This window comes from Miniopterus natalensis, chromosome 6 (assembly GCF_054644295.1).
Source record: "Miniopterus natalensis isolate mMinNat1 chromosome 6, mMinNat1.hap1, whole genome shotgun sequence".
In the NCBI taxonomy this organism is placed as follows: Eukaryota; Metazoa; Chordata; class Mammalia; order Chiroptera; family Miniopteridae; genus Miniopterus; species Miniopterus natalensis.
Window position 1 is genome coordinate 36222038 of NC_142086.1, and position 16431 is coordinate 36238468.

Genomic DNA, 16431 nt, shown 5'->3' on the forward strand with positions numbered 1-16431 from the left:
TAGTTTTACCTCAGGCTTAAGCTGCTAAAAAGATGACATTACTTTTATTTGTGCTTATTTCATTACTAGCAAGCTTGAAAAATTTTGCAAATATTTTTGTACCATTTTTTGGTGTGTATTTGGCTCCTAATTTTTGTTTGTTTTCCTATCGACTGGCTTATTTTTGCCAGGTCCAGTTTCATCTGCTGTCCTCACCTTTGTTCCCTTGTATAGGCTCCCATGATTCATTCAGCTACTGGGTAGATGAGAAGTCCCCCGTGGGGCCTGACCAAACCCCCGCTATCAAGCGCCTCGCCAGGATCTCCTTGGTGAAGAAGCTAATGAAGAAATGGTCTGTGACTCAGAACCTGACCTTCCGAGAACAGCTCGAAGCTGGGATCCGCTACTTCGACCTGCGTGTGTCCTCCAAGCCAGGGGACGCTGACCAGGAGATCTACTTCATCCATGGGCTTTTTGGCATCAAGGTCTGGGATGGGCTAATGGAGATTGACTCGTTTCTTACACAGCACCCCCGAGAGACTGTTTTCCTGGATTTCAACCACTTCTATGCCATGGATGAGGCCCATCACAAACGTTTGGTTCACCAGATTCAGGAGGCCTTTGGAAACAAGCTGTGCTTGGCCTGCAATGTGGAGAGTCTGACGCTGCAGATCCTGTGGGAGAAGGAGCGCCAGGTAGGAGAACCGAGACGAGCTCCCAAGGGCAAGAGCCAAACTGTCTCTGCCTTTCCTGCATCACCAGCTGTAAGACGGCTCATTGCAGGGCTCTTAGGCTAGAAAGGCACAGATTGTATAGAATATTAGACACTCATACAAGTTCCTGGGCTCTGGGATAGCTTCAAGGGTTTCCCTGGATGGCCTTGAACTGGGATGAACACCTGATAAGTATTTAAAACTTTTTTGGCAACCTGCTCGGAATCTAAACTGACTTTGAATGACCTGTCCAGAGCCTGCCCAAGGCAAAGCTGTAATGGACCAGTTGGTCATGCCATTTTACTGTCTCCCATTAAAGTCTACTTTTAACCCTCCTGCTTCCCCTCAGGGACAGTTCTTTCCATTCTGCCTTCAACTCAATGTCAGACAATCCCTGCCAAAGTACTGACTAATAAGAAAAAGCATCAGCTGACAAAGGCATGTGAAGTGATCATTTCGAGTGTGTTAATATTTTAAAAGGCTGTCTTCACAAAATTTGGATCATAGTGGGAGAGAGTTAAGGAAGGAAGAGCCCATAGGAGGGATCTGGACTGGGAGACTAATCCCCAGGTTGCTTATGCCAAGAAGAGCCCTCAAACCTAGACCCAGAAGGCACATACTCAAGCAAAGGAATGTGCACCTCAGATATATTGTGCTCTGATCCCCCAGAATGGTAGATAGTGGGAAGGGAGAGCTCTAGAAAAGGTCAGCCTTTAATTTAGATTCTCTTTAAAAAAAATTTTTTAAAGTACCATTCAATCATAGTTACTCACTTGCTCATAGATACATTAACCAAAGCATCTTAAAGAAGTAGTTATTTTTGAACTTAGGGAAGGGCTTTTATTTAAAAATAAATAAAGATTTTTTCACTTGCAAAGTCTTTTTGAACACCAAGTATGTACTAAGTAAGCATCATTCTAAGCACTTGGGATGAGTTAGTAAATGAAACAAAGATCCTTGCCTTAAAGGAACTTTCATTCAGGTGGAGGTTAGACAGTTCATAGATAATGAACATCATAAATACACTGTATATAATGCCAGAGAGTGGTAAGAAGAAGAAGACAGTCGAATGTGGTGAGGAGGAGCCAGGGTTCTGTGGGGTGGAGAGTTGGTCACAATGTTAAATAGGGTGATCAGGTCAGCCGTCATTGAAGATGACATCTAAGGGAGTTAATCACATGGACACTGGGGGAAGAGCTTTCCAGCAGAGGAACAGCCAGTGCAGAACCTTCAGCAGGAGTGTGCCTGACATCTTTGAGGAAAAGCAGGGGCCTGGGGCCCTGGGCTGGAGGGCAGAGCAGTGGGGGAGGCCAGAGAGAGAATGGCTGATTATGGGGCCTTGAGGCACTGTGAGGACTCAGCTTTTACTCTGAGTGAGGAGGACTCTGAGCGCAGGGTGCCAGGACCTGGCTTAGGTTGTAATGGTCTCCCTCTGGTACCAGGAAGAGACCTGGCATAAGGGGAATGGGAGTAGAGAAACCAAGAAGGAGACTGTTTGTGGTAAGTGGTCAGATTTTGAATCTATCAGAAGGGAGATCCCACAGTGTTGCCTAATGGTTGGGATTCAGGGTGGGAAAGGAAGTGAGATTCAAAGATAACTCCCAGGTTGACCTGAGTAATTGGAAGCACCAGGTTGTTTTGCCCACTCAAAAGCACTTAAGGCCTTAGACTCCACAGAGGCTAATGAGCTAAGTCTTAGTATCTCTTAAAATTGATCTAAGCTATTTTTCTCACAAAAACATTTGTAAGTGATGGTTTGCCAAATACTTATCACACCTCTTCCTTCAAACCTGAGTTTATATCCGTTTATACTCACAGGTCTCATTTGGAGAGATTTTTTCCTCCTGCAGAGTCTCTCTTACAATATTAAATAATAGTAATACAACAACAGTAACAGCTAACACTTAGCGAGCCTTTACGATGTGCGAAGTGCATGGATTAACTCATTTATCCTTTCCACTACACCATGAGGTAGTTGTTCTATTGTTAGTCTCTATTTACAGATGAGGAAACTGAGGCATAGAGAAATTAAGCAAGTTGCCAGGAGTGACAGGGGCCAGGATTCACCACAGGCTGGTGGGCTCCCCAGAGTTACCATGACTTCTCATGCTCCAAGGGCTGTTCTGCATCTTGGTGATTTTCACTAGTGTCATGGATTATGCTAATGAAAACACTGTTTTTATTCGTGAGCCCCTAGCAGGGGGCCTAGAGGGTTAGCAGAATGGGAGAAAGGAAGGAGGTTAGTAAGAAGTCTTTTGTGTCCTGAGATTCAGGTAAGGTTAAGTTTGAGTACAGCTAAGTTTATAAACAGACATCTGTTATAGATATAGTTTTATAATTTCAAACACAGACAGTATTCTGGACAGGTTGCCATACTGTGTACTAAAGTGTTTAGAAATTGGTAAGAGTAACAGGTGTCTCTGGGAATAATGAATGGTGTGTACAGTGACTGTCTAGCAGCACATGATCTCTGATTTCTTAAGTATGAGCTAATCCAACCACAAATATGCCTGAAATTATAAAGAAAGACCCTGAGATGACATGTCAGAAAAAGGGAGAATGTCATCAATTTGAATTCCAGGTTCTCAGTGCCCCCCTTCCTTTCCCAAATGTTTCCCTGACAGATCTCTTCTTAAAAGCAAAATAAAGAGAGAGCAGTAATCAGTCATCTCCCCCTGCTGGGCAGTACCCTACTGGTGGTTAAACTTTAAATATTCATTATGTAATGAGCTGCCTTGCATGTAAGCCCCTGTGTATTTTATTACAATTCAATAGCAAGAAGTGTATCAACATTCAATCCCGTTTCATTTACTCAATTTCCAATTACATCATGCTCACAAATATATATGTGTACATTAGTGGCTATGGGTGTTCAGGGGACAGTGAATTAGAAAATTTAATCTACAGATTGGCAGTATTTAGAATCTTACTGAGAAGGTAAGAATACATAACACTAGCAAAATACAAAACAACTGATACACAATTACAAGATAAAGCTGCCTCAAATGTACTATACCAAGAAAGTGGTTTTTTAAATCAATCAATTGAAAAATAATACATAGTATAAATTTGCATCCCAGGGGCCTCAAGAAAGACTGATCAGAATAAGAGGAGGTCACTGAAGCAATAATTCTTACAGGAAATGAGATTTTAAATCTGAGTCTCAAGAGAAAAACAACATAATTGCTGGGCTGGAGGGGAAACTACCTCAGAGAAAAATATAGCAGAGTAGTGAGGTGGGGAGGCAGATGCAAAACACAGGCCCTGGGCAAGAGTTACTGCCCCTGGAACTTGGTAGAACAGGAGTTGGTTTGCTAGGCCAACCTCCTACTTTAAATAGAAATTCTCCCTGGAACTTTTAGGATCAGATTGCTCAAGAAGGCCCTTGAGGAAAGGCATAAAATCGCTTTCATATAATTTGTACGTTTTGCATCTTTCCAGGGCTGAGGAAAGGGCAGCATTCCTCTCATCCCCTGACACCCTGCCCAGGGGCAGGCAGCGTGGGCAGTGGTCAGAAGGGCACTGTCCAGGGCTCACAGCGCCTCCTGCCTCTCCCGCAGTCCACTCCACAGACCAGCGTTCCCACTCATGGACGCTGGGGACCCCAGCCTTCCAAATAGCCGATCACATCGCCAGCAGGACGGCCTCCCCAGTCTCCCAGACAATCTGCTTACAGTGAGCCTGCGATTAACCCCATTAGCACACGTGTTTACCACAGACTGACATTAGCAGTCAGTCAGACATTACTTAAAACCATTAAAAACAAGAACTATTAGCCCATTCAGTGCTTCAAGCCTGGCACTCCCTACTCTAGGACTCCAGGAACAGTTAGGCACCCTAGTTAAGAGCTCAAGGTGCACTGGAAACAAGACACACATTCAGAGTCCTTCGGGGGTGCCTAGAGGATTATGCTCTCCGGTCAGCTATTCGCTGCCCGAGGACTGCAGTCCAGGGAGGGTAAACAGCACACTGACATTCCTCCAGGTAAAGATCACTAGTGCCCCGAGGGGGTGGAAATATTACTTCTAGAAACCTAAGCAGCAGAACTCTGAATTGGGACAACCAAAATAGCAATTCCCTGTCCCTCAGCCACCTCTCAGAAACTAATTAATGCTATGGATGTGTCTTGCTAATTATTTTCAAAATCACCAGCATCCTAAGAGGTGCCACTGGAGACCCATCACCTCCTGGAAGTCTTTCCTGCCTTGAGTATGCTCCTGCTCCCTCTTGGGAAGGGTTATTTCATTCAGAGTCTGCAGACACAGTTGAAAATCTGTGTACTCCCAAATTAGTCCAATGTGTTCAGTGTCAATTTTGTGAGCGTCTGAGTCATAACTTGTAGCCTCAGGGGTTCTCCACCTGGAGTCTGAAGAATATAAGAAGTCTGTGAATTTGGATGGAAAAAACTACATATTTATTTTCACTTGCCTTTAACCCAAAGTTATATACCCCCTAGATTATGAGTGCAGTCACCCTCAGAAGTTATTGCCCCCTACCTGTGACTTTGTCCTTATAGAAATCACATATATTTCCATATCACATATCAGTTACTGCAGATATCCTGAAATATCATTTATAGTCATCATTAATTCAAAATTATGGACCTTGTGCTTACCATAAAATATTTTTATTTAATGTCTTTATATGAAACACATGCATCAATTTATTACAAATTCAATTAATACATTCATAGCTCTATTTCCATCTCATTGATTCCCTTTGTAATCCTGTCTACTTTATTTTATACATTCATTTAAATCATAGTCTGAGAAGGGGTTCCGATTCTACCATACTTTCACAATGCTGACAAAAATAAAGTTAAGAATTATCAAGTCATGCCCGACCATCATGTCTCAACAGTTGAGCATTGACCTAGGATCCAGGAGATTGCAGTTTGTTTCCCGGTCAGGGCACATGCCCTGGTTGCAGAGCTTGATCCCCAGTCCGGGGCGTGTAGGAGGCAGCCGATCGATGACTCTCTCGTCATTGATGTTTCTCTCTCTCTCTCTACCTTTCCCTTCCTCTCACTGAAATCAATAAAGATATTTTTTTTTTTTTTAAATCTCAAGTCAGATATACATAAACGCTTAAATCCTTGCTTATTGAATTTTCTAAAAACATATATAGCAATTCTTGAATTTCCGTGTGTTTATATTTGTTTACCTTTCCTCCTAGCAATCAGCATAAAGTCAAGGAGTTGATATTCAATTTGTTCATGAATTGCTCTCCTTTTTCTGTTTTGAACATTTCAGGTTCTTATTTTCTATCACTGCCCCTTCTACAAGCAATACCCTTTCCTGTGGCCTGGAAAGAAGATCCCAGCACCCTGGGCAAATACCACCAGTGTGCGCAAACTAATCCTCTTCTTGGAGACCACTCTGAGTGAGCGGACCCCACATGGAGCCTTCCATGTCTCCCAAGCGATTCTCACCCCCCAAGCAAAGACCATCGCCCGAGGCCTGGTTGGTGGCCTCAAGAACACTCTGGTTCACAGGTAAGAATTTGCTTCCATCCTCAAAGTAAAGTTGTTTTAAAAAATTTATCTTGATTCTCTTCTGAATAAATAGCAGTGAAACCATATAGTTTGAAGATTTCAAATACAGCAACACAAAATATATTTTTTGAAAAAGCTGTTCATTTGAGGTAGCTTCCATTAACTGTGGCCAAAGGATCTCTAAATACTTTATTAAAAAGGTACATATTATACCATAAATATGTTCTAAATTTTTATACTGAAGCACAGCACTTTGAGCCAACACCAGCCTGTTCACTTCTGGCAATGTGTGCCATCCTGTTCTTACCCCTGCCCTCGTAGCTGTGCCAAAAACTCACAAAGCATTAATTGGGACTGCTGTCTAGGTGCTAGGGATTCAGAGATAACCCTTCAACGATTTGAGATATCTTTCTCCCATCCAAAGTGACAATGAGTCCTAAGAAGTGGCTTAGGCCTGGTCAGCATGGCTCAGTGGTTGATCGTTGACCCATGAACCAGGAGGTCACAGTTTGATTCCCAGTCAGGGCACATGCCCGGTTTGCAGGCATGATCCCCAGAGGGGGGACGTGTAGGAGGCAGCAAATCAATGACTCATCATTGATATTTCTATCTCGCCCCCCACTGGGGATCAAGCCCACAATCTGGGCCTGTGCCCCCACCAGGAATCAAACTGTGACCTCCTAGATCATAGGTCGATGCTTCACCGCTGAGCCACACTGGCCAGACCAGGCCATAGCTTTAAATACTTCCACAGAGTAGACTTGATCCTGACTGTAAAATTAGGCAAGGGAAGCTCGAAAAACTTTGCATTAGATTATGTTCTTTATGTTGGACACCAGTAGATGATAAGTCTTGTCAAGAAAAATGATGCCTTGTATATATGGACATGTCTGTGTGTATATCAGGGTCTATGTCCAAAAGCATGTCCTTGTCTGTCTGTTTGACTCTGAGTTTGGATAACATGACTTCACATCTCAGGAGTTCACCTGGCAGGAGTGTGGATAGCAAGGAACACCTGCACTTCTCTTTCCCGGTGACATGGCCATGAACAAAACCAGAAACCCCGTTTTGTGTGGTTCTACTGAGTCTTGACTGAATTACTTGTGCTGAGCTTGGAAAAGAGTATTTTATAAGCCAGCGATATGCCTCTGAAAGATCCTGAATTACAAACTTTCTTTCTTTATAATATATGTTCAAGTATTCATACCGTTTCTCTCACACCTTTGGTAAATTTGCAGATTAACATTACTTATTTCTTCATTCAACCAAGACTGAGTACTTAGGAGCAGCTAGGTCCATAGATACCAAATGAATAGCATAGTCTCTGCCCTCATGGAACTTACATTCTCTCAGGAAAAATAAATATGTACATTTCTATAAGACAATGCAAAAATCACTATGATAAAAGTCTGTGCGGAGAGCTGTACTAATACAGCAGAGGGCATATTTAAAAATAAGGATAGCCAGGCCAGGTGTGGCTCAGCAATTGAGCATTGACCTATGATCTAGGAGATCTTGGTTTGATTCCCAGTCAGGGCACCTGCCGGGGTTATAGGCTCAATCCCCAGCAAGGGGCATGCAGGAGGCAGCCAATCAATGACTCTCTCATCATTGATGTTTCTATCTTTCTCCCCCTCTCCCTTACTCTCTCTGGATTCAATAAAGACATTTAAAAATAAATAAATAAGTAAAAATAAGGGTAAGTTAAATTTATATACTGTATTCCAAATATACAGTGCCCTCTTATAGATGGTTTCATTTCGTTTTTAAATTAAGTCAACCTCCAGGAAGGCACATCACCATCCCCACTTCAGACGGGGCTCAGTAAGGTTCAGTGGCCCAGGCCCACACAGCTGGTAAGAATCAATAATATGTCTCAACTTGGAACTTCAGATTGTTGGACTGTTGCCCTTTCCGTGTTCAGCATTGACTTGATGTAAATGTTTAAGAGTCCTGTTCCTTTCTTCTCCACTAGCCTGAAAATGTCTCACTAGTACCTAAATCTGATCAGATCTTACTGGTTGCAACTGCAAACCCACAAAGTCACAATGCTTTCCATAGTCATAAATTCCTAGAACTTGAATATGGTTGCAAATGAAGCACGAGGCCCTTTGACTTGGTGCTAACAATGGCAGCCTGCGCCCAAAGCCAAGGCAGCCTAGCACACTGGAGCCCTCGCCTACCAGGAACAAGCATATGTCTCTGAGATGGAAAGAAACTTGGGCATCCCAACTCCATCTGGTCACAAGAATATTGCAGGGACACATCCTGCATTCCTAGGCCCCCGAATCACCTGCAGGAAGAAATTTAGCTGTGGTCAAGTGTTTGCTCCCTAAACCAACGCGGCCTGTCGCTGTCATTTCCTCTGGGGTGTTGAACAAGCATAGGAAAGAAGCAGTTGTCCCAGGGCTTCTCCTGAGTGCCAACACTGGAAGGTCTGTTCAAACTAAGGCACTCAGGGGTGCTGTCAAACTGGTCCTGGCCACTGGTTATCAGCTTAGCCAAGAGAAAAAAGACAAGGTATATTGTCTACAAACATAGTGGTGGTTTTGTCAGCAGAGCGTTAACCACTCCTCCCCACCCTCCCACCCCCTGCCAACTCTTAAGTGAATTCCATACCTGAGGCCTTGTTCTCCTTGACTCATCATTCTAAAAGGAAGCTATGAATAAAACCCTGACTGAATTTGTATGATAGCTTTCCCTAGATTATTAGAAACCTTGCATTCCCACCAAAATCAAATGGAAGTCCTACCTAAGCCTGAGGACAAAGCATCCTTGGGACTGGAAGGGGACACGGACTGAAATCAGAGGCTTGAGATTCAAGCCTGACTTGGTCCCTGTATGGACTGAATTGTGTTCCATGAAAATTCATATATTGAAGCCCTAACTCATAGTAGCTAGCTACAATGTGACTGTATTTGGAGATAGGCCTTTAAAGAGGTGATTAAGTTAAAATGAGGCCAGTTAGGATGGCACCTAATGCAATTTGACTGGTGTTCTTATAAGAAGAGGAAATTCATTCAGACATGAGAGACATCAGGGATATATGTGCACAGACGAAAGGCATGTGAGGATGCAGCAAGAAGGTATCCATATACATGGCAAGGAGAGAGGCCTCAGAAGAGCCCAAACCTGCCGAGACCTTGATCTTCGACTTCCAGCCTCCAGACCGCGAGAAAACAAATTCAGTTGTTAAAGCCACCTAGTCTGTGGCATTTCTTATGGCAGCCCTAGCAAACTAATGCAGGCCCTTAACAACAGAGTGGCCTTGACAAATTTGCTGGGGTTTTCACACCAGTTAAGTTGGGTTAATAATACCAAATAATACTGTAGAGTCTTAACATGAAAATGCCTACTACAGTAACTGGCACAAAATAGGAATGTCATCCCTGCCTAAGGAAACCCAGAAACACTGTGGAGCGGGCCTCGAAGTCAGGGCAGCTCCTAACCTACTGCCCTGCAGCCTGTGTGACGGGGTGCCCCTCAGTCTGTCAGCAGCACCTGGCGCAGCCTCCCCTACTGATCTCATCTCGGTAAATGTCAGGAGTTAAGAAAATAAAGTGGCTCCTTCTCACAGTGGGTTCTACATTTCCTTTTCTTTGTACATAATTCTGGTCATTTGATCCTTGCCTTGGTTGACACATGCAACCTGAAGCTGACACAGAGCTCTTTGTCACCTGAGACTGCAGATACATGCCTCTCCCACATTTCTCTGCCCAGGCTTCAGGGATCCCCAGAGGTTTGGCTCTGGCTGGAGTCCACTGGAGTTGCCGCGGAGCCTTTAATTCTTATTTCCCCACGATGACCAGGAGATGGCGCCTGCATTTCATACTTAAACACCGACTAGCGATCTTAAGTCTTGAATGAGTCAGAACCACTGTGGCCTCCCGGTGAACCACGGTGTATTCCAGGACTCTGACTCCAAGAGCAGACTGTATTTGGGGCCCTTTGTTCTCAGGCAACAACATTTTGCCACCTAGGCGGCAGGATGTGACAACCGCTTTAGGAAAGTTTCTTACCTGCAACCCCCAAATGCTTCTACCTCACACTGCACGGTTTATGATTCTTTCTCTTGTACCACTTATATAGGGCTTACTATGTCCCCAACACAGTTCTAAGCACTTTACATGTGTTTATTTAATTCCCAAAGCTATATGAAGTGGGTATTACTATTATTCCCATTTTACAGAGGTAGAAATGGAGGCACAGAGGAATGGAAGAAGTTAAGGTCAAATTGAGGTTATTATGTTGTCAGGAGTCCCAGTTAAAAAATGGGACTCATGATAGTGGTCTACTGAGTTGTAACCAGGGAGGAATATAAAAATGTAACTCAATTTATGAGTTGCATTTTAGCTCATGGGCGATTTGTAGAGTCCCCTGAATGAGGGAAGAGACCCGGACTGTTTGTAACTGTCACGACAAGAGGAAAGTAAAGAGGAGAGGGACACATGCTACCACGGCCTTGGTAGGATATCCTAGGAGAAGAAGTCAGGATGTGTGCTCAAAGAAGGGAGGGCAGCTTGGAAGGAGCAAAGGACAGGAGGCAACAACCCAGGAGTGTCCCCATGGAAGAGAAAGGGGCCCATTAAGATAATAAACTTCACTTATTCTCCATTTTAGCCTAGAGCAAATCCTTCCTAAAAAAAAAAAATACCCAGTCCCTTAAATAAAATATAAGCCCTAGTTTGTATCTTCCTTGAAGCATTCTCAACTTACTGAATATTTAGGGAGCTGTTTTTACCATGATGCAAAACTGTGAGGACACTTCATAGCTCCCTCCTCTGTCCCCCAGGGTATTTTACATTTACTACTAATATAGAAAGTACCACAGTAAATCATCATCATTGTTTATGTCACTAAATTATGAGCTTCTTTGGCAATACCTTCTTACTATTGCATAGAATGACCTCAGAGTATAAGATGAGACTGACAGACTGTGTTTGTGGGACAGCTGAGCAAGCATTTGTCTGTTACGATGCCACATGTACTGCATATGCGCATGGACAAGGCAGACCCTGACCCCTGCTCACACCATGTATGAAAATCTGAGGTGGATCTGAGATCTAAACATAAAAGCTAGAACTGTAACATTTTTAGAAGAAAACAAGAACATACCTTTGTGACTTGGGAATAGGCAAACATTTCCTAGGTCTGTCACAGAAGCCATTAAAAAAAATTGATGTTAACTTCATCAGCATTAAGGAATTCAGCTCACTGAAATATTCCAGGGAAAAAATTAACAGTCCAGCTCAGGCAAGGATAGAATATCAAAAAGTACATATGACAAAAGACTAGTATTCAGAATATATAAATAACTTTACAACAATAACTAAAAGAAAAAGAAAAACAGTAAAAAAAAAAAAAAATGGACAGAAGATACACAAATGGCCAACAAGTACATGATAAGCATCTCAACATCAGTAGGGATCAGAAAACTGCAAATTAAAACATTGTGAGATATCTTCACACGCCCACTGAGATGGGAAAAACTTAAAAGACTGGTAATACCAAATTTTGGAGAAGATGTAAAACAGCCAGACCCTCATACTTGGTTGATGAAGATGTACAATGGAACAGCCTCTTTGGGAAAAGATAAAGAATTTTCTTATAAACCTAAATATAAACCTACATATGGTAGAGCGGTTTCACTCCTTGTTATTTACCCAAGAGAAGTGAAAATAAATGTCCACTAAAAAACCTGTATAAGAACACCCATAACAGTTCTATTCATAATATCCCCAAACTGGAAATGACCTGTTTACCCACCTATAGGAAAATGGATAAACAAACTACCGTATAGTCACACAATGGGATACTGTGCAGTTATTTTAATTTTTTAAAATATATTTTTATTGGTTTTTAGAGAGAGGGGAAGAGGGAGAGAGGAGAGAGAGAGAGAGAGAGAGAGAGAGATCAGTCAATGGCCTCCTGCATGCACCCCAACCAGGGATCAAACCTGCAATCTGGGAATCGAGCTGGTGACCTTTTAGTGCACAGGCCGATGCTCAGCTAGCTGAGCCACACCAGCCAGGGCTGCAGTTACTTTTAAAAAGAACAAAATACTAATGCATGCAGCGACATGGGTGAATTTCAAAACCATATGCTGAATGAAAGAGCCTCACACACAAGAATACATATTGCATGGCTTATGTGAAGTTCTAGAACAGGCAAATTTGATCTGCGGTAGAAAAAAAAAATCAGTGTCATTATTGTCTCTGGGAGGATGGGGGCAGAGATCAAAGGGGAAGGTGCATGCAGGAACTTTCTGGAGTGCTGACAAGGTTCTATACCTTGATGTGGGTATGAGTTATGTGTATACATTTGTCAAAACACAACTAGTATACACTTAAGACTAGTGCACTTTACTGGATATAAACTTTATGTCAAAAGAAAACTTAAAAACCAATATGGGACCCTAGTTAGTGATATGTATACTGAGGTGTTCAGGGGATGTGCATAGATGCTTGCAGTTGGAATTTGTCAAAAATATAAGATAGAGATTGATGAAAGGATAAACCTACCATGTGATGAGCAAGTACAGTAAAATGTTACTAGTAAAATCTAGATGGTGGATATACTTACTCTAAATTTCTTTCAATGTTGCAGTATGTTTGAAAATTTTTATGATAAAAAGTTGAAGAACCTATTAATAATTAGGCTTTTGATACTAGTTTTTAAGGTCCTGTTCACATGGATCTCTTTGGGGCTAATAATCTCCTCTTCCAGCACAGAAACCCTGAAAGCACACAAGTCTCTCGTAGAATAAGCATCACTTTGTCCCTGAAGTTTAAATGGACAAACTTCTGGGTGCTCAAGCTTTTATTGGCATATTCTTGTCATATTTGGGAAATGTTTTGTTTCCATTTCTGGAGGAATCCTTCTAAACTCTACTCTCTCTCCTCTCTTCCCCCAACACTCTGCTCCATGTAGGAATCTTCCTGCCATCCTGGACTGGGTGAAAACTCAGAAGCCTGGAGCCATGGGCGTCAACATCATCACATCTGACTTCGTGGACCTGGTGGACTTTGCCACGACTGTCATTGAATTGAATGATCTCCTGCAGGAGGATAGAGCTTTGGCTAAATGCTGATTTAAGTTTTCATTTATCTTAATGTTGAATTTGTTGATCCAGGCTAGAGTTCTGAAGGGTTTTCTGTTGGGATGGCCCCTGGGCAGTGATGGTGAAGTGAATAGAAGGAGGAGGGTGTTTTTTCTTTTACCTCTCCTCACAGAGCCATTTGGATAAAATTACAGACCTTTTAATTGCATTTTTCCCAATGAGACTTTTGAAAACCTTAAGTCCAAGGGAAGAAAGCATATTTCATGAGATCAAGGCCAGTATCTCCTCAATGGCTTATGATGTTGAATATAATGTGGAAATGGAGTCTCCAAGATCCACTGGGGTATTGAGTGTCCCCCTACTAGGCCTAGTTCCCTAGTGTCTTCCAGGATGTTGAGTTTTGGTGAGAAAACTGAACCAGAAAAGCATTCCCAGTCAAAAGAATGGCTCATTGCACATGTAGACTGCCCTGTGCTGTGGTTCTAATATCAAGCTTGGGCTTTGAGGGAGAAAGAGCCAAGCACCAGTTCCCTCTAGACATGTTGAATGTCATCACTTCTTCCCTGAGAGAGTGAGACATTTATCGCCAAGGTAGTTCAGCCACAAGCTGTTCTTGCATAGCTAGTGTGTGGTAAGTGGTCAACTTCATCCTTAGATAAATAGTGCATACTGACCCTGGTGTCAGAAATGTGTTTCCCAGTTTCAAAGCATTGATTCCTTTCTCTCTCTTTTGGCCCCTTAAAAGTGAAAGGAACAAGGATAGGAGATCTTTTCATTGTGGGGCCCAACAACAGATAGACATGCATGTTTGTTGCACGCCAATTTTTTTTTTTTTTTTATTTAAATCTGTAGCTTTTCCCAAAATGGCTGCCAGGTAAGCACCTGCATCATTTTGGCAAAGTCCTCTTTGGAGTGGGATCTTCAAGCCAGATCTTGGAATTGCATTTCTTTGTTGTCTGCCTTGGACTCGGGTCTATGCCATGGGACACAACACTAACGGAATGTAGTTTGTGACACCGTGGAGGCCGACACAAGATGCGTGGGAAAGTGCAATGGATTTAAGGAGGACATGCCAAGTGGGTTTGGAGCCATTCTGTAACTCCTTGAAAACAAGACTACCTCGGGGACATTTAGGATGACTTCGGTGTCATCAAGTGAGAAGTACCCAGTGTTGGAACATTTCCAGCTCATGTCTTCCTTGTTCTAAGCCTTGTAATCTCCACTGCATGGGGGCTTTGAAACTCACGAGGGTTTTGGTTTTTTTTATTGATAAGAGGTGCTTATCCATAAAGAGCCCTCTTGTGTTTTATTTATTTATTTATTCATTTATTTATTTATAGATTAAGTATCTTCAGTGCTTCTTACCTCAAGAGCACTCACAAAGGAGCTTCCTGAACTTTTTCTCCAGGCCCGATGCTGCCATGGTCTTCCTCCTTAGCGGGACCACGCATCTCAGGACTGTGAGTGACCTGTGGCTCTGCTGTAGATGTCCTGGCTCCTCCATCCTAAGGGCAGGCAGGGTGCACGTGTGGGTATGGTCCAGATCTGAGGAGCCACTCAGGAGCCACGCACTGGGGCAGAAGATGAATTGGGTCATGAAGAACTCTCAGTTCTTGAGGAATACCCTCCAGGAGAGGGTTGAAAAGGAAGCAGCTAGAAAGAAAACTGGGCTTGGGGATGTGTGAACTTCAGTGCTCCTAAGAACTGCCCGAGAATCCCCAAGGAAGTGTTAGCTTCTGGATTCTTAAGGAGGAGAGATAAACATGCAATCCTGGGTGGATGTGTGCATGTATACCAATCTCTGGACCACCTCCCAGCAGTTTCCCATTTCTACTTCTCAATTTTCATTGCTGGATTTGCATGCTGCCTGTAGTAGGGGGTATTCTAGAGTTGCTACTGACAGCACATGCACACCCTCAACTCTTGGTCTTCCAACCTTTACTCTCTGTAAAGGAATTTCAGCCCTGACCTTTAGCTTCCACAGCTTGAGGAGGTCTAACACAAATGCCTCTGGGCATTAACATTTCCTTTTCTTGCATTTGAGCTCCTCTCCAAAGAGGTTTCTGGGATTTTATTGTCAAATTCTTTAGGGCCTTCTATGGAAAGGAGTAAGGAAGTGGGTGCCCTCACTTTTTCAATTTCCCTTCAATTCTGATATTAAACTCCAGCCACAAGCTCTGAAATCCCTGGCCTACCCTCAGGGTTTTGTTGTTATTGTTTCATTTTGGTCTTGTTTTTAATTTATGGTCAATTGCTAGGGACTAGATCAGTTCCCTTCTTGAACCCTCTGTTACTTGGCAAAGAGATTAGGAGGCAAGAGGAGAATTATTATCCTCTGTTTTATTTGAGCCTCAGCTTTGTCCAGGTGCTTGGTGCTATGAGGCCAGGTGTGTGACAGGTGTCTACACAGGATACCAGTGACACCAAGGGCTGCTGACTGTTCAGTGAAATGTTTACTTGATTTTTTCCTTTAGTTTAAAATATATAGTTGCACTTGGGTTGTACCATTTAAGTGCACCTCAGTGCTTGCATGACAAGAGAAAAGTCATCGAGCATGACAGGAAGTTCAGACAGGGTACCAAGTGGCATGCGTGGAGTCCTGCCTGCGTGGCGAGCGCAGGCGCTCGCTCCCTCATGCTGCTTGAGATGGCCAGCCTAACTTGCATTTTGAAATTCTGCACAGGAGGTCTAGGAGATAGGAGGGGGGTTATTTACAGTTCACCCTTGATAAACACCCTTGAATTAGCAAAATGCCTGCCCCAAGAAAGAATTGCTCAACATGTTATAAGGGATGCATGCATTCTGTTCCTTGACCAAAGGCTAAGCAGGAGACTCAGCGATGGGACAGATGGAAAATAGACTTTAGTTCTGTGATTCATTCTGCAACTGCCACCAATAAAAACAGTGACCCAACCAAATCACTTATTCTCACAAGTTCTGGGGACCTTTCAGATCAAACAAGGTTATCATACTTGCTCAGAAGTAACTTACTATCAGCTAAAAGGATACTTGATTGATCTAAAAGAGGACTTTAGGATTCGGGGCCATGGTTTTCTGAAAAGTAGACTGAATTTTTTATGCGCTCCCTAGATCATTTGTCACATGGCCACATTTCCATGACATCGTGGCAAAGGGGACCATTACAGGTTCCAGTTAGATTAGAGCAGTGTCAAAAGGCTTGAACT

At 42.9% G+C, this 16431-nt stretch overlaps 1 protein-coding gene across 1 annotated transcript in view; it reads left to right on the forward strand.

The window, feature by feature from the left end:
* PLCXD2 (phosphatidylinositol specific phospholipase C X domain containing 2) overlaps window positions 1-15294 on the forward strand; it is a 40039-nt gene extending 24745 nt beyond the window's left edge. The window contains exons 2-4 of the mRNA XM_016200193.2: window positions 214-674; window positions 5945-6186; window positions 13117-15294. Of these exons, the coding sequence (XP_016055679.1) occupies window positions 214-674; window positions 5945-6186; window positions 13117-13276 (863 nt within the window). The 3' untranslated portion in view covers window positions 13277-15294. The remainder of the gene's footprint in view (window positions 1-213; window positions 675-5944; window positions 6187-13116) is intronic.
* The last annotated feature ends 1137 nt before the right edge of the window (window positions 15295-16431 follow it).